The sequence below is a fragment of the Canis lupus genome, chromosome X, assembly GCF_048164855.1.
Source record: "Canis lupus baileyi chromosome X, mCanLup2.hap1, whole genome shotgun sequence".
NCBI lineage: Eukaryota > Metazoa > Chordata > Mammalia > Carnivora > Canidae > Canis > Canis lupus.
In genome coordinates, this window is record NC_132876.1 from 82,349,228 (window position 1) to 82,371,834 (window position 22,607).

Here is a 22,607-nt window from a genome sequence, read left to right on the forward strand (position 1 = left end):
TTCTTCAAAATGGCAGCTAAGAGAAATGCCATCCAGCTGTGTTATACTAACACCCTTTCACCTGTGCCACTTCCTTTAGGCTCTGACTCCCTTGTGCTGTAATACTGCATCCATGCTAATAGATGAGAAAGTAGAACTCCTTAGGTTTCACTTTGCCTTGTTTATTTGGGGTTATTTTTACTGTTGCTGCTGCTGTTGTTTTAGATGACTGGTAAGGTTGAATATTCTTGCACACGTCTGAAAAATGCCCAGCACCCAAGACCATCCAATCTTTGACATCCTTGATCCTACTCTTCAGGAGAGGAGGGAGACGAGCAGAGAAGCAGCAACACAGAAACAATGGCAGAATTGAAGGGTGGACTGGAAATCAAGAAATCTGATGTCTAGACCAGGTTCTATGATCAAATCAATACATGGCCTTGGGCAACCCACTTAAACTCCTGAGCTATATCTCAGTTTAAGATAAGGTCACCTGCAACATTCAGGACTAAGAATTAAAATGCAATAACTAGAGATGAAATTGCATCAGGTCTTCGCATTCCTTTTTTTAAAAAAATATTTTATTTATTTATTCATGAGAGACACACAGAGAGAGGCAGAGACACAGGCAGAGGGAGAAGCAGGCTCCCTGTGGAGAGCCTGATGTGAGACTCAATCCCAGGACCCCAGGATCAGGACCTGAGCCAAAGGCAGATACTCAACCATTAAGCCATCCAGGTGCCCCTGGTCTTTGCATTCTTGTTTCTCTGACAATAAGTTCCTCTTGGGAAAAAAAAATAAGCATTGACAAAGATAATTTCCATTAATAACCAAATAATTAAAAATACCTAGAAAAGTAACCTTTACCTATCTGATATGTATGCTGCTGCCACTGAAATCCAAACAATAATCATATCCTCCAAGGTTAAGAACTACAGGACATCAGCATAAACACAAAGGCGTACCAATGACTACCTCCATGGGTCTCCCCCTAATCTCAAATGACCTGGAGCAGGGTTTCCCAACTGCAGCACTGCTGACATCTTGAGTCAGGTAACTTTGCTCTGGGGGGACTGGCCTGTGCATTGTAAGATATTTAGCAGCTTCCCCACTTCTACCCACTAGATGCCAGTAACATCCCCTCCCCGCCCCCCCCCCCCCCGCAGTTGTGACAACCAAAAATGCCTCCAAACATCACCAAATGTCCTCAGGGGGCAAAACTGCTCCCAGATGAGAACCCCTACTGTGGATCCTTTACCACGGCTACCCTAAATTCCTTTGGAATTAAGATTATATGCAGACCTACAATTTTTAGTAACACAGCCTCACTAATATGATATGGAGTGATCAACTTCCACTGGCAATCTGGATTCTCAAAAGGCATAACCTTTCCAGTTAATGTGCATTTATACACATATAGTGGAAGATAATTTTGTAAAATGACCCATTATACTGCAGATGTTATCCATATATCTTTTTCAGAGTCAAAATAATGTTTCCACACAAACAGTGATGCTGGCGGCTTATAGTTTAGATTAAGGTATTTAAGTTTTAGAGCCCATGATTTACTTCTTTTTTTATTATTTACTTCTTTAATGGTAGCACCTTGGCTTTAATTCACTGGTTAAAGTCTGGTTCTCAATGGTCCTACGCCCATTCAATCACCTTTTCATCTAAAGTTTTGACAGGGTTATTTTATTTTCTTCAGTTTGTGCGTATAAGCAAATTGAGAACGTATCAGCCATAGAATAACAGGGTCACCCAACACATAGGGAAGATCTACTCTTTAATGCTATGGGGACACAAAAAAGAAATACATATTAGACACAAAAGAACCAGAGAATAGAAACAACCACGGAAAGAATCACATCAACCACATGCCCAAGGTCACTCAGCTAACTAATTTGACATGCTGACAGTGAAGCATTCAAGTAAGGGTATCTTGATTGTAGCCACAGATGAAAAAACTAGAGTTCAGAGCTCAATTTATGGGTCTGGAACTCAACCCAGAGAAGAACAGATACCAACATGAAATGGTGGTCACCTCTGAGGAGGGGAATGAAAGGGCACTTTCACTTTTTACTCAAGATGCTTCTGTATTATCTTTGTAAGATCAATATGTAATTATGTATTACTTCTGTAATTAAAAAACAAAAAAGCAAAAGCCAGGAGAGAAGATAGAATCTCAGAGGGAGAGAGTGTGAAGAGAGAGAAGGCAAAAGAACTCGACACTCCCAAATATGGGCAGAATTAGGGGGCAGAAGAAAGCAAAAGCAAAGAAGCAGCAGGAGAAGCAGGCAGAAAGAGAACTAGGAAAGTACAATAACTCTGTGGCCAAGGGAGGGAAGTTTCAAAAAGGAACTGAACTGTCAACAGAACCAAAAAGGGAAAAGGGGGAGAACAATAACATGGCAGAACAGAATTCAGATCTCAAAGAGGCTACTTACACTTCACAACCTTCTCCTCATATCATGTCCCTCCATTTTTGAGAAAAAGTGAGGCCCCAAAAGGTTAGGTGGCTAGCTGGACAGGTGCTGATAGCTGGGGGTGAGGGGACACAGCAAAGGGCGGCCACAAAATGTTTAAGGACAGGCTAATGAATGGGTCTGGTGGAAAGGAACAGAAGATACCAGGAGAAAAGGGGGATAATTGGATAAGTAGTACCTGGAATAGACGAGAAGAGAGGAACAGGAAGAGGCAGAAGGAAACAAAAAATAATACCACTTCTCTGAAGCTGTATAACTTGCTTCCCTTTTTGTTTGGGTTGCTAGATTGGGAGGTCAGGGGAATCACTTAAGAGTACCTGGGTGGGGGATCCCTGGGTGGCGCAGCGGTTTGGCGCCTGCCTTTGGCCCAGGGCGCGATCCTGGAGACCCGGGATCGAATCCCACATCAGGCTCCCGGTGCATGGAGCCTGCTTCTCCCTCTGCCTATGTCTCTGCCTCTCTCTCTCTGTCTCTCTGTGACTATCATAAATAAATAAAAATTTAAAAAAAAAAATTAAAAAAAAAAAAAAGAGTACCTGGGTGTCCCCAGAACTCCACCCTTGGCACCTTTCCCCTCTCACACTATACACCTACCCTAGGCTCCATGTACCATTTATACATGAAAGAGTCCCAAAAATCTCTATTTCTGCCCAAACCCTCTCCTAACCCCCAGACCCAGAAGAGATAAATCTTTCCTTAGATATCTATAGACATCCAAACTGAAATGCCCCTCACCACAATTCTACTCCTGCTCCAGTGCTGTCTCAGTAAAAAGACCCCACAGGATTATTTTAGGCAAATTATTGATCATCATCTTTCATTACATCTTTGTGAGATGAAAAAAAAAAAACATTTGCCAGATGACAGTAAAGTCAGAGTCACAGCTGCAAGAGCAGCCTTACCCAATGAGTGTCCATTAACGGACTGTCAGCAAGCTGCTAAGTCTTCAATTAGCCCCATTCGACTCTATGTCAAGTGTACCAAACACTTGTAGGTGACCCCCAATAACACCTACCTCCTTGCATTTGTGTCCTTGTATAACCCCCTTGCCTTGAGCGTGATAAGGATCTAGAACTAGCTTCTAGTCAATAAAATACAGCAAAGGTAATGAGAGATCACCCCCATGATTAGGTGCGTGTGTGTGTATACACATACATACACACACACACACAGCAGCCCCCCCTCTTATCTATGGGAGATATGTTCCAAACCCCCAGTGGATGCCTGAAATTATGAATAGTACCAAACCCTATGTATACTATATTTTTTCCTATACATACATACCTGTGATAGTTTAACATATAAATACACACAATAAGAGATTAACAATAATAAAAGAGCAATGATAACAATATACTATCATGAAAGTCATGTAAACGTGCTCTCTCTCTCAAAATATCTTATTGTACTACACTTACCCTTTTTTTCCTATGATAACATGAGATGATAAAATGCCTATGTGATGAGATGAAGCAAGGTGAATGGACTTTCTGCTTTCAAACTGAGGGTATCCTGGAAAACTGAAACCACGGAAAGCATAACCACAGATAAGGGGGGGACTACTGTATATGGGGTTCCTTCTTGCTAGCATGACACAGACTTCATCCTTTGCTGGCCCTGAAGCAAGCTGCTGTGCTGTGAAGTGCTGATGGAGAGGACCACGTGGCAGGGACCTACAGGTAGCCTCTGGGAACTGAGGGCCTCAATCCTCCAACCACAAAGAAGTAAATTCTGCCAACGGCTACATAAACTTGGAAAAAGATGCCAAGCCTCAGATGAGATTGTGGTCTCAGCCAACACCTTGATCACAGCCTGAGACATTGAGCAAAGGACCCAGCTAAACCACGACAGACTCATGACCCGTGGAAACCGTGAGATAAGTGGTATTGTTTTGAGCTACCAAATTTGTGGTCATTTATTATGCAGCAATAGAAAATGAATATACTAAGTAATATTTTATTAATTACTTAAAGATATTTATGAAATACATATGATAATGCTAAACCTAACAAGAGGAACAAGAAATAAAAAGTTAACTACATTAATGTTTAAAAAGAGTAAAAGCGAAGACAGAAAGGTTTTGTTTTGTTTTGTTTTGTTTTAAGAAGAAGAAGAAAAAAAAGAGAGACAGACACATACTTGGAGATAAAGGAGGCCTTGGGTTCATTATGAGCTCACAGTAAGATGCAGCTACCAAAAACCCAATGCTACATGAGACCATATTAACAAACTATAATGTACAAAACAAAAGTAGAAGCAGTCTTACTGTGCCATAGGAACTGGTCAAATCAAAATAATATTTCCCGCATGCCTCCAAGGCATTAGGAAGAATAGAGGGACATACATGTTCCTGACCCTCGAGAACTTTTTACAGTATCTGGGGAGCTAAGATAAACATTAAAAAGTCAAGTCATAATAATTTGAAAACCAGTTTAAGACAACTATAGAAAAAATGTTATAAAGCAGGCATTAGAATTCATCTGGCAATTGGTTGGAGGTGTTAACAGAAGTAGGAGACAATACATCATTACCAATATTATCATTATTGTTTTGCCGATAGAATATAAAAATGAATGTACTCAACACTGGGATTCAATTTCACATTACTAAATGCAAGCACTTTTAATTTTGAAAATACTGAGGTAAAAAAAAAACATTCAGACAAGCTCTGCTATTCTGAAGGCTTTTTAGTGGCAAATAACATTATGTTTTACAGATAAGTAAATATGGGCAAAGGAGTACCAAATAATTGGTTTATGATTACAAATCAGTATGTCGATTGCACTAAGAAGTGGGTTTTCTCTTAAGTCTAGAATGCTAGTGAAAACTCACGTAGCCTTTCTTGATTACGATGGCTACTTTTAACCAATGTGAGGTTTTCACTAAAAGAATCTGAAATCCTGAGTCATCATTTACATCATTTACTCTTCTCCCTCCAAAGTTGATCAGGAGTCCAGGTTTGTCACTTCTGGGACGCTTGGGTGGCTCAGGGCATGATCCAGAATCGAGTCCCACATCACAATCCTTGTGGGGAGCCTGCTTCTCCCTCTGCCTGTCTCTGCCTCTCTCTCTGTGTGTCTCTCATGAATAAATAAAATCTTTAAGAAAAAAAAAGTTTGCCACTTCCTCTTTTGTGATGTGTCTCACATTTATCCCTTCCTTTAAATCCCCAAAATCAACACCTTATATCCAGACCCTTGAAATGTTCTGCCTGAATCTCTTTCAGCAATCTCCTAACTAATCTCCCCATTTGCGGTATCTGCCTCCCATCTGTCTTGCATAGTTCTAACTATGGCATTTTCTGCTCCAAGCCTTTCAACTACCTCCACTGCTTACAGAATGAGGTATAGATCTCCTAGTTTGGGGGCCACAGTTGGTTTCAAGTGCTGGCTCTGTCGCTTCCTAGCTATGTGACTTAGAACCTTCTTGCTCTCATTTGTTAAGTTAGGATAATACCAACTGCCTCATATGTCCTGTTTTTTTCTGGATCAGTCCCTGTCTATACTCCTACCACATGTGATTAGCACACCACTTCAACTCTCAGAAGTGTCCTGATTTTGACACTAAATCATTCAGTCAATAAAGGATCATTAAAGGGATTTATTTTTTAAAGATTTTATTTATTTATTCATGAGAGACACACACACACACAGAGGCAGAGACACAGGCAGAGGGAGAAGCAGGCTCCACACAGGGAGCCCAATGTGGGACTCGATCCCAGGACTCCAGGACCACACTCTAGGCCGAAAGCAGGTGCTAAACCACTGCCACCCAGGGATCCCTCATTAAAAGGATTTAATGTGATGGTGCACATAAATATAACAGGTCTGGCATGATACTTTTTCCCCATTCCCTCAAATGTACCTTATACTTTGCTGCCTAAAATCATTATCTCTAACATCAGCAACTACAGAAAAACCTATGCCATACTACATAGTCTATCTTAGATGCTCTCTCCTCACCTCTAACTCCTACGGTAGGATAAACCTCTCTTATAATGTATATCGAACACTAGCCTGGGTCATGGTAATTTGTGACCATGTTTTAAGTGCCTCGGAGACTAGCTGTGGGGAAGACAGTGTCTGCTTCTGTTTCCTCTTAGTTGCACATGATACCTAGCAGTGTCCTCCACACAGAAGATACTCACTAAATGACTTAAATTTAGAAATAACCCAGATTTTTGGCCATAGAATTACATTCACTTCCAGAGAATTCACTCCTCCATCCACTGTTTGCTTAAGCCTCTGCTTTTCTTTTTCTCCTGATATCATTTCACTTGCTCATCAGTACCGTCATTAGAGTACCAAGGGGACTCTAATAGAAAGCTTTCCTCTTTCCTACCTGGCCATAACCCTGATTGCCTTGTGGTGACAATGGAGGAGGAATTCCTGGAGCAATGGACCTAGGAATACAGAATAACCAGGAGCACAGCCCTTTCAGCCAGACCGCCTTGGACCCAGGCTCTTTATCAGTTACAAGCTCAGAATCCAGGTAAAGCACTTGGGAAAAAGTATACAGTAAATAATTGATAAATGATAGCTATTCTTTTTCTTTTCCCTTCCAGTCAAATCAGAATGCTTTACTATGAAGTGAGGCCTCTCAGCAACATCCTCTACCCAGGACGGCCAAGTACAGGCTCTCAGCAGATACTATCTAGCCCACTCACAGCTCCGTCTTCTCTTTCTAGGATGTCTGATTTCTTCTCTCTCAGTTCCTCCCTCATTTATGCCAAGTCCAAGCTGGGGCCATTTCTAGCAGCTTCTCTGATCACCAGCAAGGATAAGAATCTTCCTGTTGGGTTCTCTAAGCATAACATTCACATCCAGGTTCAGGTTCGACCTCAAACCACACTCCAGGCAGCTCCTCCAGCTCCTCATTCTCTATATTTCCACAAGCAGAAAATCTCTCAAAAGTTACACTAGTTACAGGCCCCTTCATTCTTTTTTTTAAGATTATTATTTATTTATTCATGAGAGACACAGAGAGAGAAGCAGAGACATAGGCAGAAGGAGAAGTAGGCTCCATGCAGGGAGCCCAATGTGGAACTCGATCCCAGGACCCAAGGATCACCACCTGAACAAGGCAGACACTCAACCACTGAGTCACCCAGGTGCCCCAGCCCCCTCTTCCTGTATCAATTTACAGCCTGAAATAACTTAGCTTTTCTCTTTTCTCACAATTGTTCCCACCATTCCAGTCTCTGCCACCTGCCCAATTATATATTGTATACATACAATTATACATCCCAGAGTAAAACCTGTCTTGCTTCTTTTTTTTAATTTATTTTTATTGGTGTTCAATTTACTAACATACAGAATAACCCCCAGTGCCCGTCACCCATTCACTCCCACCCCCCGCCCTCCTCCCCTTCTACCACCCCTAGCTCGTTTCCCAGAGTTAGCAGTCTTTACGTTCTGTCTCCCTTTCTGATATTTCCCACACATTTCTTAATCCATTGGCTAAAATTCCAAATATTAGCAAACCAGGGTCAGTTAAGACAAGCTAGGGACTCTGGTCTCTAAACACACAGCTGAATAAAGGAATTATTCAGTATGGCAAACCTAGAGGACATTTAACTTCTCATATCTCAGGCAAAAGTAGTCTTTTTGTGGGGGGAGTGAGCTAAAATGAGCTTAAAGCATTTGAGGAGTTAATCAAAACTTCATTACATAAATGGAAGGCAACTTATATTTTCTTTATTTCAAACATGAGACTATACTTGCGTTCCTTGTCAGGACCTTAGGAAAAAAGCTTTAGAAATTGTAGCCTATCATTCACTCACCATATTTAAACAGGTTAAACAAGCACAACAACTATTTATCCAGACATGAAGACACTTAATTATTTAATTGTGACCTAGAATACAATCACCATGCAACTTAGGTATTAAAATACCCACATATCAAAACTAACAACATAATTAAAATTACTTCATCAACAAAAAGAAAAACCTAATAAAATCATGATTTTTTTTAACCTAATTTTCTCTCACTTAGTTCCTTAGCATTAAGCATTAATAAAACCGCAGCTCCCCCTTAAGCTCCCTGGCCATGATGATTTCCTGGCAGCTTGCAGAGGCCCCCAATCAGCCCAGACTTTGCCTTCTGTGCTTCAGACCTGACCTCTCACCTAAACCATTATTACAGCTTTTTATTTCTTAGTATAATAGCGTCAAGAAAAGAATCAAGTGAGGTACATGTTTTATTTAAATTTTCTTATGGAAAGGCATTATAGCTTGTTGTAAACGAGTCAAGCTGTATAGAAACGTATCAAATGGAATTGCAAACCCTCTAGCCCTGCCAACCCCCAATCTCCAAGGTAACAACTGATAACTGTTTCTCATGTCTTGTTCCAGAAAATGTCTATGCATATTTAAGTATACATATATACAAACTCATATCTACCCTTTAGCTCCCCTTTTCTTTCCGTTGTACAGATGGGATCATACAATACCATTCTGCACCTTTTTTTTCCACTTAAAATGTATCTTGGACACCATTCCCTATCATTATATATATAGATCTCTTTCTTAATGAAATGCACAGCATTCCATTGAGTGTATACATACACCATTATTAACATAACCAGTCTCTCATGATGGACATCAAGACTGTCAATAGTGAAAGAGGAACACAATGAAACAACATCTTTGTGAAAAGTGACTTTTATGTGGTTCCTTTTTAGACTAGATTCACTGAGACAAAAGAGATACACATCTTACATTTTGATAAGGACTTCCAAACTGCCCTCCTAATGGGCCCTAACAATTTATACTCCCACTGACACTGCACAGAAGGGGGCTGTGAAATCAATCACCCGGCCTGAAGTTCCTGTAGCACAAATAGGGAACTAGGTATTTAACACAAAAATAGCAAAGCACTGATGAGTTTGTTACATCTTTTATTTTAAAGCCTCTAGAAAACCAAACACCACAGTTGGTGGCAGCCACACCTCACTGTAATTAACTTTGCCCTCATCCAAATGCAAATTCAGAGGATGCTCTTCCTCAGATTAATCCAGGTCCTAAATAATGAATTCCTTAGGTTTGGAGATTTATTGAGCGAATTCAGCATAGAAGAGAAACCTACACTGCTCCTGGCAACATCACCCACAATTACCTCTAACATCAGGAGTGCTACATAATGGTGTGATATGAGGTGGTTTCCACTCACCCATAATTAGCTAAAGTCACTGGCAACGAAGGCACACTTTGAATATGTAAAACTCAGTATATCAGCATATTCATGGTTTGGGATAATACCACGACTGAGAGGTTTTGCTAGTTTAACAAAGAATCGGGTTTTTTTTCTGGTGACAGTCAACATCTCTAAGCATCATTGTGCAGAATCTAGTGGATCACATTTGGAACAACACTTGTTTAATATTTTCTTTTTTAAAAAAGATTTATTTATTTATTTGAGAGAGAGATATTGAGAGAGTGCAAAAGAGCACAAGTGGGAGGGAGGAGTAGGCTCCCCACTGAGCAGGGAGCCCAATTCGGGGCTCAGATCCCAGGTCCCTGGGATCATGACTTGAGCCAAAGGCAGATGCTTAACCAACTGAGCCACTCAGGTGTCCCTAACATTCTCTATTTTGCAAAACACCTTAGCATATCCTCCCTCATTTAACTTTCATGGCAATCCTGGTAGGAAGGCAAGGTAATTATTACTCATAAAACAAAGATTCCATGAACACATAAGTGTGTGCTGGGTACTCTCTGCTAGGTAGTTGGTATATGAAGATGAATGAGACCCTCCTCTCATCCACTGTTGCCCTGCCCCATTCCATCAATCCCCAAAGCCTTCACATTGCATTTAGGATACTTAGTAACAGAGTCTGCAGTTTCATCCTGTGTCCCTGGATATCTCAATCACCATCATCCAGCCACAGTGGACCACACTGGGTAAGAATCTGGGTTCTTGCCCCCTCAGGGACTTCTGCTTCATTTCTTCTGCCTGGGATGCTCTTCCCCCAACTTTTTGCCTAGAGCTCCTACTCATCTTCTGGTGTCAGCTGAACCTGTCACTTTGTCCCAGACCCTCTTCCCCAGTAAGCTGTGTTTTATATATTATTCTTTTTATAGGACTTTACTTCCTAGCACTATTATTTTATAATGAAATATTTGTGTATTTGTTTGCATTCCAACTCCCCTACACGACTACAAGGCTTAGAGGGCAATAATCACGACTTTTGTGTTCACTGCTATAACTCTAGCACCTGCCCAATGCAGTGCCTGGCACACAGCAGACATGAAAACAAAAGTTCTGAACAAATACAGCCAATGCCCTCAAGGGGTACATGCTATAGTGGGGAAACATATGAAGAAGTAGAAGGCTAATTTTACCAGAGGATGGGCCAGGTTTCAGGAAAGACTACAGAGAAGAAATGACCCTTACCTGATGGCTCAAAGTAGACAGCTGCCCCAAATATAACCTACTGAAATGATCTAGGCCATCTTCTCTGACTGCAGACAGAGAAGAGCAAGAGCTGTGCAGTGTCTCTCAGACTTTTGGCTTTGATATCTGGGTGGATGGTGGTTCAATCATTCAATGGAGAGAATGAGGCTCTCTCTCATCATTATTATCTATTACCAGGGTACAGAACCCAAGGAAAAGAAGGCCATAGCAGAGTTGAAAATTTGGATAGTGGTGATTCCTCTACCCACCTGGCTCTCATCACTCTCAAGCTAAATAGGAAAAGCTCATGATTTCAACCTGGGAATATTCAGTGCTAAGTCATAGATGGCCACAGGCCATGCCAGGACAAGGGAGGATGGTGGAAGGACCAGAAGGCTTAGCACAGACAGGGCCAGGAGGCTACTCTTCATCTGAACACTTACTCTGACCAGAAGATGTCAATAATGTGATTTAATATAAGGAAGTACTGAATAGTCTATTGTATACCTAAAACTACTAATATAACACTGTATATTAACTAGGGTTAAAAATAAAAACTTAGTAATAATAATAATAATAATGTAATTTAGTGTGCTTTGCTTTTTTGCATGAGGGCCAGAATAAGGGAAGAAAAAGATTCAGTGTCCTGAATATCTCACATGCTTGGTAAGATCTATTTCATTTCCACTGGATAGTCCCTTTCCTGGATTTAGTTCTAACAGGTCTATGTTGCAATTTCTGGGTTACTCTTCATGGAAGTAGTCAGGGCAGAAATTCTAAATAAATATAATAAAATGCTACCTAATGTTTGAATGGTATTGAGTTGAAAAGCATCAAAATATGCCATTACTAAGGGGGTTACCTCATCCTATTAACTCCTCAACAGCTTCTTTGGTCTGGCCACAGGTCTATAAATACCCAGGGTATTAGCAGAGGTAGGAAAAAAAGGAGAATCTGGCATTTGCTGCCACCCAGAGTGAAACTCTCTAGTCCCTTCTCCCCCATCCTGCCACACACAGAGCATCATCACATGAAACAGGAAGCTTTGAATCATAATTCTGGTTAAAACATAACCTATAGTTTATTTCAAAAATGTCAACAGAGTGCCAGGAAGAAAAAAACACACTCTAGAAGCCTCACAAAAAAAAAAAAAAAAAAAAAAAAACAATCCTTTGGGGGGAAAAAGCCCTTAACTTTTCAAAGTAGCAATAATGTGTAGTAGAGAAAGACTAACATTTATCAGAAAATTATAAAATAGCCAAGCCAAGGGGAGGCAGCATAATTGCAGTAGGGCTAAATGGGCAGACAGGCTGGCAGAGTGAGCCCTAAGCACTGATTATCAGGAGCCTGGGCCTTGTCTTGGCTTGATGCACCATGTGACAGCTGTGTGACCCAGAATCAGTTTCCCTAGGCCTCAGTTTCCTCCTCTGTAAGATGAGATGTTTGAAATGGATCACCTTAAAGGATCCTTTCCAGTTTAAAAACATCCCTTTAAGAGTACATTGATTATTTTTTCTGCTGCAATTATAGTACAATCAGAACAGCTTCAACAGGTGAGTGTTTTGGTGATTCTCATTCAAATCTGAGAAGCCAATATTGTCATACCCTTTCGCATATTTTAATAGTAAAGGTCAACATTTGTAAGTGCTTAATAAGTGGCAGGCAAGGCTCTGTATGTATTAACTCATTTCATCCTCCCAATAATCCCATGAGTAGGCGGGATTATTATTAGCCCATTGTACAAGTGAGGAAGGTGAGGCACAAAGACATAAAAATAACTTGCCCGCAGTTAGCAGTGACAGCCAATATACAAACTCAGGGAGTCTGTCTCCAGAGGCTACACTTGACCCCTCCTCTCCATGAGACAATGGAGACTTTCAGAGTTTAGGTACCTTTGGCTACCACCTGGAGGCACTGGGTTTGAATTCAGATGTATCAGATTCCAAGGCCCATGGTCCTTCCACAGCTGTATGCTTGATAAAGAATGCCTGGCTTTTAGAGATGCATTTTCTGAAAGAGTATTTTGCCCCCTACCCATTCCCCCCACCTTTTCTGCCTTACTTAGGAGTTGTAGGGGGCAATAATGAAAAGGAACCAAGAACACCTTTCTTGCACCTGCCATAGGTGAGACACTAAGCCAGATAAAGAGGAAAAGGGGAGAGGCTCGATGCTCTGCTTCCTTACTCCCGCTCTAACGACATGACTTTTGTTTGACAGGTAGGAGCAGATGGCTTTTCCCAATTTTTGCAAAATCTCCCTGCCTCTCCCTGCTCTCACCTCCCAGAAGAGTTTCTGGAGTCAATAGGAGAGATGGCCAAAAATCACAAGAATACTTGAGGAAGTATTAGTAGCAAAAAAAAAAAAAGCAAAAGAAAACACAAAAAATAAAAACAAAACAAAACTGCACTGACCAAACCCCTTGGGGTCTTGCGTTCTTTTTTTAATGTGGGGGGGGGGGGCACAGAGTGACTGAAGCAGCTTTCTAGAAGCCCACAAAATTCACTACTTTTTGGTGGCAATATTACTATATATTGCATTTTCCAATAACTTATTTTTATTATAAAAGTAGAGCATGCTCGTATAAAATCTAGAAAATAAAAGAATGAAAAAGGGGAAAAAATAAGTGCATCCTACTACCTGGAAATAGCCACTTTAATAACTTTGGTTCCTTTCCTTCCATACCATATTTGTTGTCACATTCACAGGCATATATGTAACATGTAAACACATATAACCCCACACTTAAATTAAAAAGACAGAAATAGAATAGTCACATATTTTTCCATTGTATCATGAAGATTTTCCTCGGTGTGAGTCTTGACATTTAATGGCCAGATATTTTACTGTGTGGACCTGCCAAAACTTACACACATTCCCCTACTATGGAAACTATGTCTTCAGTTTTTCACTATTATGAATACGACAGTACATAATGCTGTGCACACAATTGGAGATTTCCTTCAGAAGTTACACTTTTTAGAAGATTAGCAAGGAATCCATGTTATTTACAGAAAAATTGCAAGATACAAATAAGTAAAAATAAAGTCAACTGTAACTTCTTTAATGCTTTCTTGTACATCCCCTCAGATTTTTTTTATAAATTTATTTTTTATTGGTGTTCAATTTGCCAACATATAGAATAACACCCAGTGTGATTTTTCTTTATATTATACATACATGGACACAAACACATCTTAAAATGGGGGTCATAGTATTAATTAAAAAATAAGTTAACTAATAATAGTTACCACGTATTGATTACTGACCACATGCCAGGCACTATGATTTTCTCATACTCCCAACTACCCTATGTATTAGCTCCACTGTTCTCAAACTTGTCTAACACACTGGAGTCATCCGGGGAGCTTCAAAACTCCTTAAGGCTGCAACCAGTCCCCAAAGATTGAGGACTTTAATCAATTGGGCTTGGGAGGGTTTAAGAGATCCCCAGATGATCCTAATGGGTGTACAAGTTGGGAATTATTAGGTTCACTGCTATTTTGTCCCTCTTTTACTAAAGTGGAAGCTGAGGAATACCCACGTGAGAAACTTCCCAACATCACACAGCTGATAAAGCTGGGATTTTGGGGCACCTGGGTGCTCAGTTGGTTAAGTGGCTGCCGTTAGCTCAGGTCATGATCCCAGGGTCCTGGGATTGAGCCCCACATCGGGCTCCCTGCTGGGTGGGCAGCCTGCTTCTCCCTCTCCAATGCTTGTGCTCTCCTGCTTTCTCCTTCTCTCTCTCAAATAAATAAAATCTTAAAAAAAAAAAAAAAGCGCTGGGATTTCAATTCAACCCAGAGCCCAGACTTTTTCTTTTTTGAGTATGGTTGACACACAATGTTACATTACTTTCTAGTGTAATACAGTGAGTCTACAAGTCTATACATAATGCTGTGCTCGCCACAAGCTACCATCTGTCACCATGCAAAGCTATTACAATACCATTCACTATATTCCCTATGTTGTACCTTTCATCCCCGGAGCCCAGACTTTTAACTATTTATAATCTGGTATCTGCTTCCCCCACCACCACTCATACTATCATATTATGGACCTATTTTCTATGTTAATAAGTAGAACTTGACATTATCCTTTCTAGTAACTACACTATTCCACTGTATCACTACTTCAGAATGCCAGTGTTAACCAATTTTTCCCACTATAGAAAATGCTGCAATGGATATCCTTATTGACACACCTCTATGCACATTCTTAATTACTTCCCTGGGACAAATTCCAAAAAAAATGCTCGGTCAAAAGGTAAACATGTTCTTTTTAAAGTTTGTGATAAACACTGCCAAACTGACATTCCCAACAGAAGTGTCTAAGAATGCCTGTTTCCTTGTGTCCTTGCCAACACTGAGTTTTGTCATTTCTTTTTAATCTTTGCAAATTATATTGGAGAAAATGGTATGTCATCTTAAATCTCCTTTCTTTACCACTAAGAACATTTTTTCACACTGGCCATTAAGATTTCTTCTTTGAAGTATTTTCCTATTCCCATCTTTTGCTAGTCAAACACATATTTTTCCCATTGCTCTGTAAGTCTACGTTTTAAAAATAATGAGTCTTATTAGGATTGCTTCCAGTTTTCTCATTAACTATATGGGTTTTGGAGGAATTTAAAATTTTCATATAGTTCATTACATTAATCTTTTATTATTTTACCTTTAACATTATGCATACAAATACCTTCCCTATCCCACAATTATATAGCCTCCTATATTTTTTAGTTCCATTATCATCTCTCTTTTTTAAAAAAAGTTTTAATTCTTTAATGTAGCAGTTCCCAAACAGGATTACACATCAGAATTACTTACAGAGTTTTTTTTTTTTTTTTAATGTTCAGGTCCTAAAACTGAATCAAAATTTGGGGGTCTGAGACCTGAGCAGGCACATTTTTTAAAGCACCATGGACAATTCTGAGGTACCCTCTCCTTTATTAAGAAACACTATTTTAACATTCTAAATTTTTATGGGTGTCCTTTTTTCCAAATTACCTCAGCACATTTTTTAATTAAATAAATCATTTCATGAATTTGAAATGCTACCTTTATCCTGGTTGGCAAGCTCCATGAGAACAGAGACCATACCTGTTTTACCAACCAGTGTACCTCTAGGGCTCAGCACAGTGCCTAGTGCATAACTCATACCTAATAAACAATAATTGAATAAATAAATAACATCTGACAACACATCTCCAACCTCATCCCACCTCAAACTGGCTAATCCTCTTATCAATAATTTCTTGACCATTAGACCAAGAAAACTGATGGTATTAATGATGACCCTGAATTATAAAAAAAATATTAAATTACGCCCAGTAGACTGTTTTTATAGGAGCCAGGAAATGTGTTAGAGTGTTTCACCAAATGAAGTCGAAATAATAATGTTGGCCATGTTTAAGAGGTACAGGAATTCTGATAAAATTCTCCACAGAGGAGCTAAATAACATTGACCTGAGAAACAAAGAAGACTTGGCTTCAGGGCACCTGAGTGGCTCAGTGGTTGATCATCAGCCTTTGGCTCAGGTTGTAATCCCAGGGTCCTGGGATCGAATTCCACATCAGGATCCCCACAGGGAGCCTGCTTCTCCATCTGCCTATGTCTCTGCCTCTCTCTGTGTCACTCATGAATAAATAAATAAAATCTTAAAAAAAAAGGAAGAAGACTTGGCTTCCTCTAGTTCTTAGAGTTCCTCAACTAGCTCCAGAAACTGACTCAGAGCTTCCCTGAGCCGAGGCTAGACCCACACATTCCCTCTTCCATGAGCCAATGGAAAGAAAAGTAGAATAGGGAGCCAGGACACCTGGGTTTTACTCCTGTCACCACTACAAACCTGTTTGAGCATAGGTATGTCACTTAACCTCTGGGGTTGGATTAGATGTATTCTAAGGATCTCTTCATATCTAAACTTCCACAGACCCAAATGGTCCACCACAGGGCAGGGCTTTCAAGGGCAACCTAAAATTCTATGTCCTGAGTGCTTTGCATATATTAATCTTCAACATGATCCTATAAGGTGAATTCTATTATTATTCCCATTTTACAAAGGAGGAAACTGAGACACAGAGAGGTTAAGGGACCTGCCCAAGGTCTCACAGCTACCAAGTGATAGAACAAGTGATAGAACCAGCAGAATTGAACCCAAAACTATATTTTTAACTATTATACCACACTGCCAGCCAAACTATCGCTATACTGTGCTCGTCATTGCAGAGTTTGCACAAACAAAGAATAAGTTGCAATTACTTATATGGAACACTCCCCTCTTCACTAATGCTCGGAAAATTCGGTTTTATGCCAATGTCATTTTAAGCAGATCCCATTTCAGAGCCCGAGATAGCAAAATACATTATTTATTAAGAAAATACAACATTTTCTTAAGAACTGGCATCCATTAAACTGTTTTTATTAGAAAATAAATAAATCATTAACTACTAATGATGTTTCCATTAAACAGAGAAAAAAACACAAGCTCTTTATGCATCATTAGGAACAAAACTTTCGATCCCCGCCTGTACAAACTTCAGTTCCACACTCCCACCACTATCTTTTAATCATGGACCTGACAGCCCACAGGTGTCTCAAGCAGAAGAGGCCAAACCCAAGTCAAGACACTAACTTCCCACGATCTCCATGCCCTTCTGACCACCTCCCCATGGTTCCCATCCTGGTGGCTGGCACCATCAGCCCCAAGCACCCAAACTGGAGGTTCAGCCTGGGCAGTTCCCCCCACAACCAGTCACAGGGCATTTCTAGAATTTATCTCCTGGATCTCTCACCCTTGCTGCCCTGCTTCTTCTGAGACCCCCATCTCTTTCCCTCAACTACTCTACCAGAAGCCTTCCAACCAGGTCCTGGCTTACTTTCTCTCCAGCTTCAACTCCACCTCAACACTGCTGCCAAAATAATCTTTCTAGAACAAAATCTGATTATGTTACTTCCCTGTTTAGAATCTTTGTCTCCAGGATAAAGTGTAAAATCCTTCCTAGAACATACAAGGTTCTTTATTATGTGGCCCCCAACTACCTTCCCTGCTTCATCCGAGGTCATGGCCCACACAACTCACACAAGGAACTAACTTGGAAGTTTTCAAACAGTACTTTTCTGTCTGCCCAGAATGCAATTCTCTCGTTTGCCCATCTGGCAAACTCCCACTCATTTTTTTTAGATCAGCTCAAAATTCAAAATTCGACATGGTTTTCTCTGGGCTTCCGTCACATTCTGCACCTCCCCCTATTAAAATACTTATTTCAACCTAATATAACTATTTGTTTATATGTATGTCTTTCCCATAAGGCAAGGGACCCTCTAGGGCTCTGTACCTTTTGCATCTCAGTACCATATTTGTTGAATGAAAGAATGTCTCGGGATTTAAACAGGAATTTCCAAACTGCACCTGATCAATGTCCACTGTGTGCATCAAAGCAAGCAATACAGGCCAAATCCCATTTCAATGAACATCTTCAAATCGACAATCCTCCTACATCAAAAATACTTAACATTTGTGTGCCTTCATACTTGAGGCCAAAATCAACAGGAGACAGTTTTATTTTTATTTTTTAAAGATTTTATTTATTTATTCATGAGAGACACAGAAAGAGAGGCAGAGACACAGGCAGAGGGAGAAGCAGGCTCCCTGTGCGGAGCCCGATGTGGGACTCAATCCCAGGACCCCAGGATCACAACCTGAGCCAAAGGCTCAGGCTCAACCACTGAGCCACCCAGGTGCCCCAACAGGAGACAGTTCTAAGAGATACACTAGACAACCAACAAACCTACCTGTTGAATACTTATGGCTATTCAAGTTCTTGCATATTCTACTCCATCTAAGTGATCCTTAACCTTTTGTGAATCATTGACTACTTTGGGCAGTGTTTGCCTATCATTTCTTAAACCCACACTCCCTTTTGAGAAACAAAAATCCCACATACCCCCAGAAATTCTGATACTCTCCCAAAAGGCACAATCCTCAACCCCACCAAAAATAAAAAAATAACTTATTATGTGGGAGGAATCCCCAGGTTTCCAAGAGATGTAAACCCATCTCTTGGGAGAGATCGTTGAGTTTTGCTCTTGGGTAGTTCATAGTATTTAAACAAACATTTTCTTTCTATCACCAAATATAAACATTATAACATTAAATATGCTTTAAAGTTTTTATTGGGAAGAGGAAGCCAAGGAGGTGCTGACATCTGTCTCTCCCACCATGGAGAACCTTATGATAGGAATTTGCAGGAAACAAAATGAAAAACACTAATATGAAAAAAAAATCCTCTGTTTCCTCATGTATAACCCCACAAGCACATGCTCAAACAGAGGGAGTTTTTTGAAAATGCTTCTGGCATTACTTTTTCCTGCTACTTCCCTCCTCCTCCCCCTCCACTTCTACTTTAGCCTTTTTTTTTTTATTGGTGTTCAATTTACTAACATACAGAATAACCCCCAGTGCTACTTTAAAATACATTAAATTTCTAGCTAGCAGCAACTTCTTTTAAATTAATATACTTTGTCCTTGCAAAAAAAAAATATATATACTTTGTCCTTGCGAAGACAAAGGGTTAAATTAAAGAAACAGCTGGCTGCCTGCCACTGGCTTGGGGGATTGGGTTGGGATGGAGGATAGAGAAGGAGGAAAAAGAACAGTTAAAGAAATAAGTGCTAATTTCTTACCCTGCCACATGGCCATCTTGATCCTATCCTCTCCCACGTTGGGAGTCACACACTCAGTTCCTCAAATTCCTCCGGTTTTGTGAGGAGGCTTGAATGGGATGTGTAGATGGAACAACAGCAACTGTGTGGCCTTGTCACGTAGCTCAAGCCCTGAACCTAAAAATGTGAACAGAAAAATGAATACCTACATTAATAAAAAAAAAAAAAAACATTTCAAATCCCTAAAAATTACCTCCTATCCTCTTTGAACCTCTCTTTCAATGAAATGCAGACATGGGTAGTGTCAAGTTTTTCCCAGCGAGGTATTGCTTTAAAAAGACAGAATGGGAAGATCTAGAGTCAGTTATCACTGCCACTGAGTGCTGTCCAATTCTGCATGAATCACTGGATCTTCAGTAAATAGGTTTCAGAATCTCAAAGGATGGGTGGTTGAATGAGATAACCATTTAATGTCTTTCCTATCTCGAAGCTCCACAGATTGGGGAATGAAGAGCAACATAACATCCAATGGCCTCACCCCCCAACACCAACTTTACATTTAAAAATTAGTAGAAAGGGGAGCAAATTTTGTAATACTTAACGTTTTTAAATCACCCCCATATAGGAATGGAAAAGAAAGGAAGTATAATTTAAAAAGTTAAGAGCAATGCCCTTTGGGTCATGGTTCTTCCTCTCTGCTTCATTATACTTTTCCACACTTTGCCAATGTCCTATAGGAAGCATATATTGCTTTTATATTCAGGGGCTAGAAGAACCAAAGACAAAGAAAAATGTACAAAGAGAATACTAATTTAAGTACAACCAAATTAATTCTGCTGATTCCTAAATTTAAAACATCAGGGGTATCCCTGGGTGGCTAAGCGGTTTAGTGCCTGCCTTCAGCCCAGGGCGAGATCCTGGAGTCTCAGGATCGAGTCTCAGGATCGAGTCCCAGGATAAAGTCCCACATTGGGCTCCCTGAGTGGAGCCTGCTTCTCCTTCTGCCTGTGTCTCTGCCTCTCTCTCTCTCTCTCTCTCTCTCTCTGTGTCTCTCATGAATAAACAAATAAAATCTTAACAAATAAATAAATAAAACATCAAATTCGGTCTTAGGACAATACAATTTGCAAGGATAAGAGAGGAGCTAGGAATGGGAGAAAAAAAATATGACTTAGTTTGATCCAGAGACTTAATATATTAAACACTGTGCTGTCCACTTAAAAAAGGTCTTAATTAATGAACTGGTCTTCCTTATTTAACATACAAACTATCTGCTTTGTCTAAGAAAAAGTCCTCCCCTTTTTTTGACTTGGTCAACATGAAAGGAGATTTCTATTTCCATAGCTTTTATACCAGCAACACCTCCACCCCCAAAGCGAAAGCGCTAACGCACACATACTGAAGAATATTATGAACTTGAGAGTCATCATTTTGGTCTTCCTTAATGATTTTTTTTTGGGGGGGGGTCAAGAGTGTAAATGTCACCGATAGAGACAAAACAACGCTTTGGATAAGGAAAGGTTCGCAAAGTCCAAGAAAAGTTGGAACTCACAAGTCCAAGGATGAATTCACCAGGAAAAATCGCTCCAATGACTTATCTCGAAGCCGGGACAGTTTTGGTCTGCCTCCCCCCCCCCCCCCCGCCCTTATTTCGCATACAGTTAAGCAGTGATCCGCGCCTCGTGAGACCAGGAGAAATTTAACATCTCTGAAGTTAAACCTGGGTAGCTGCTAATAAATGTATGAAGATTACGTAAAGCAGATTCTTACTGGCTTTTTATGCTCCACGCTTCTGAATTTCCCTCTTATTCGGGGTAGCTTACACTGACGTTATTACACGGGCACACGTACAACTTCGCTTGGCACTCCAGGAAACTGATTTGCTCTGAAATGTTAAGAAAGGTAAACGTGCATCAATGTGAAGGTAAGGCTTTCCCCTTCTAGGTTAAGGCGCTCGAGCGCAAGCCTGGATAGTCTAGAGAACCAGCTACACGCGTTAAGTAGGTGGGGGGGGGGCGGGGCGCAAAACTCGTAGCAACGACTTTTCTGCGAGTCTGCGGTCCACTTCGCTAAGACCCACACAGACCTGCGAGTCCAGAGCAGGAGGAAGAAGAACCGGGCCCCGACAGAGCTTCACCAGCCAAAACCACTCTGCCCAGTCCTGCAGCCAGCCTCCCCCCATTCAAAAGCGGGAAGGGCTTGGCGCCGCTCCGCGAGAAAACTTCGCTGGGACCGCACAGGGACCCTGGCTCGGAGAATAGGGCAGGGCTCCCGGGAAGATGCCGCCCTGCACTGGCTAGAACTAGCCGGTCTAACTCCTCCGAGTGCCAGGCGGCGGCGGCCGGGCAAGGGGAACCCCCATCTCCGGGGGGGTGGGGGGGGGCAGCCAGCGGGGAGCGCTTCCCCTGTGTCGCTGCGCTTAGGGGGTGCTTCGCGGGTGGACCGGGGGCCAGCGGCCCACGAAAGACCTGTTGGGGAAGGGACAGCCCATCTGTCTTTACCTGTCGCCGAGGTGAGGGGCGGCGGAGCCCGTGTCGGCCGCCGGCGGGCCGAGCGCTCAGTCGGCTCCGGCGTCCAGGACACCAAGCCGAGCTAGCTAGCGCCCCACGTAGCCGGCAGAGCTTCATTCACAGACCAGCCGGGAGGAGGGGGAGCGGGCGCGCAGCTCATGTGACAGACGCCTCGCAAGTATCGGCCAAGCACAGCCAATGTCTGCGCGTGCGCACCCTAGCCGGCCTTCTCCCGGCACCTGGGTCTAGCCGGGGCGGGGGCTGAGGCGGCCCGGGAAGGCGGCGGAGGAGGAGTTTCCGCATGCGCAACCGCAGTTAGGTCGGCCCTGCTCGCTGCCATATTTAATGAGGACCGGGCGGGTCCTGACCCGGTGCGGGCCGAGCCTATTTGTTTTTTTTTTTAATGACGGGCACTGGGGGTTATTCTGTATGTTGGTAAATTGAACACCAATAAAAAATAAATTAAAAAATAAAACTCAGATAATCTAAAAAACATTTAAGAATTTCAAAATAAAACTCAGAAAATAAAATAAAATAAATTTATTTTTTATTGGTGTTCAATTTGCCAACATACAGAA

The 22,607-nt window shown here is 41.2% G+C and overlaps 1 protein-coding gene across 5 annotated transcripts in view; it reads right to left on the reverse strand.

Annotated features, from left to right (window-relative positions):
* CLCN5 (chloride voltage-gated channel 5) overlaps window positions 1-22,251 on the reverse strand; it is a 155,160-nt gene extending 132,909 nt beyond the window's left edge. For all 5 annotated transcript variants that reach the window (XM_072817422.1, XM_072817424.1, XM_072817421.1 and 2 more), the window contains exons 1-3: window positions 22,021-22,251; window positions 21,290-21,404; window positions 19,541-19,696 (exon numbers count right to left, since the gene is read on the reverse strand). In XM_072817422.1, coding sequence (XP_072673523.1) covers window positions 19,541-19,556 — 16 coding nt within the window. In that variant the 5' untranslated portion in view covers window positions 19,557-19,696; window positions 21,290-21,404; window positions 22,021-22,251. The remainder of the gene's footprint in view (window positions 1-19,540; window positions 19,697-21,289; window positions 21,405-22,020) is intronic.
* Between the last annotated feature and the right edge of the window lie 356 nt (window positions 22,252-22,607).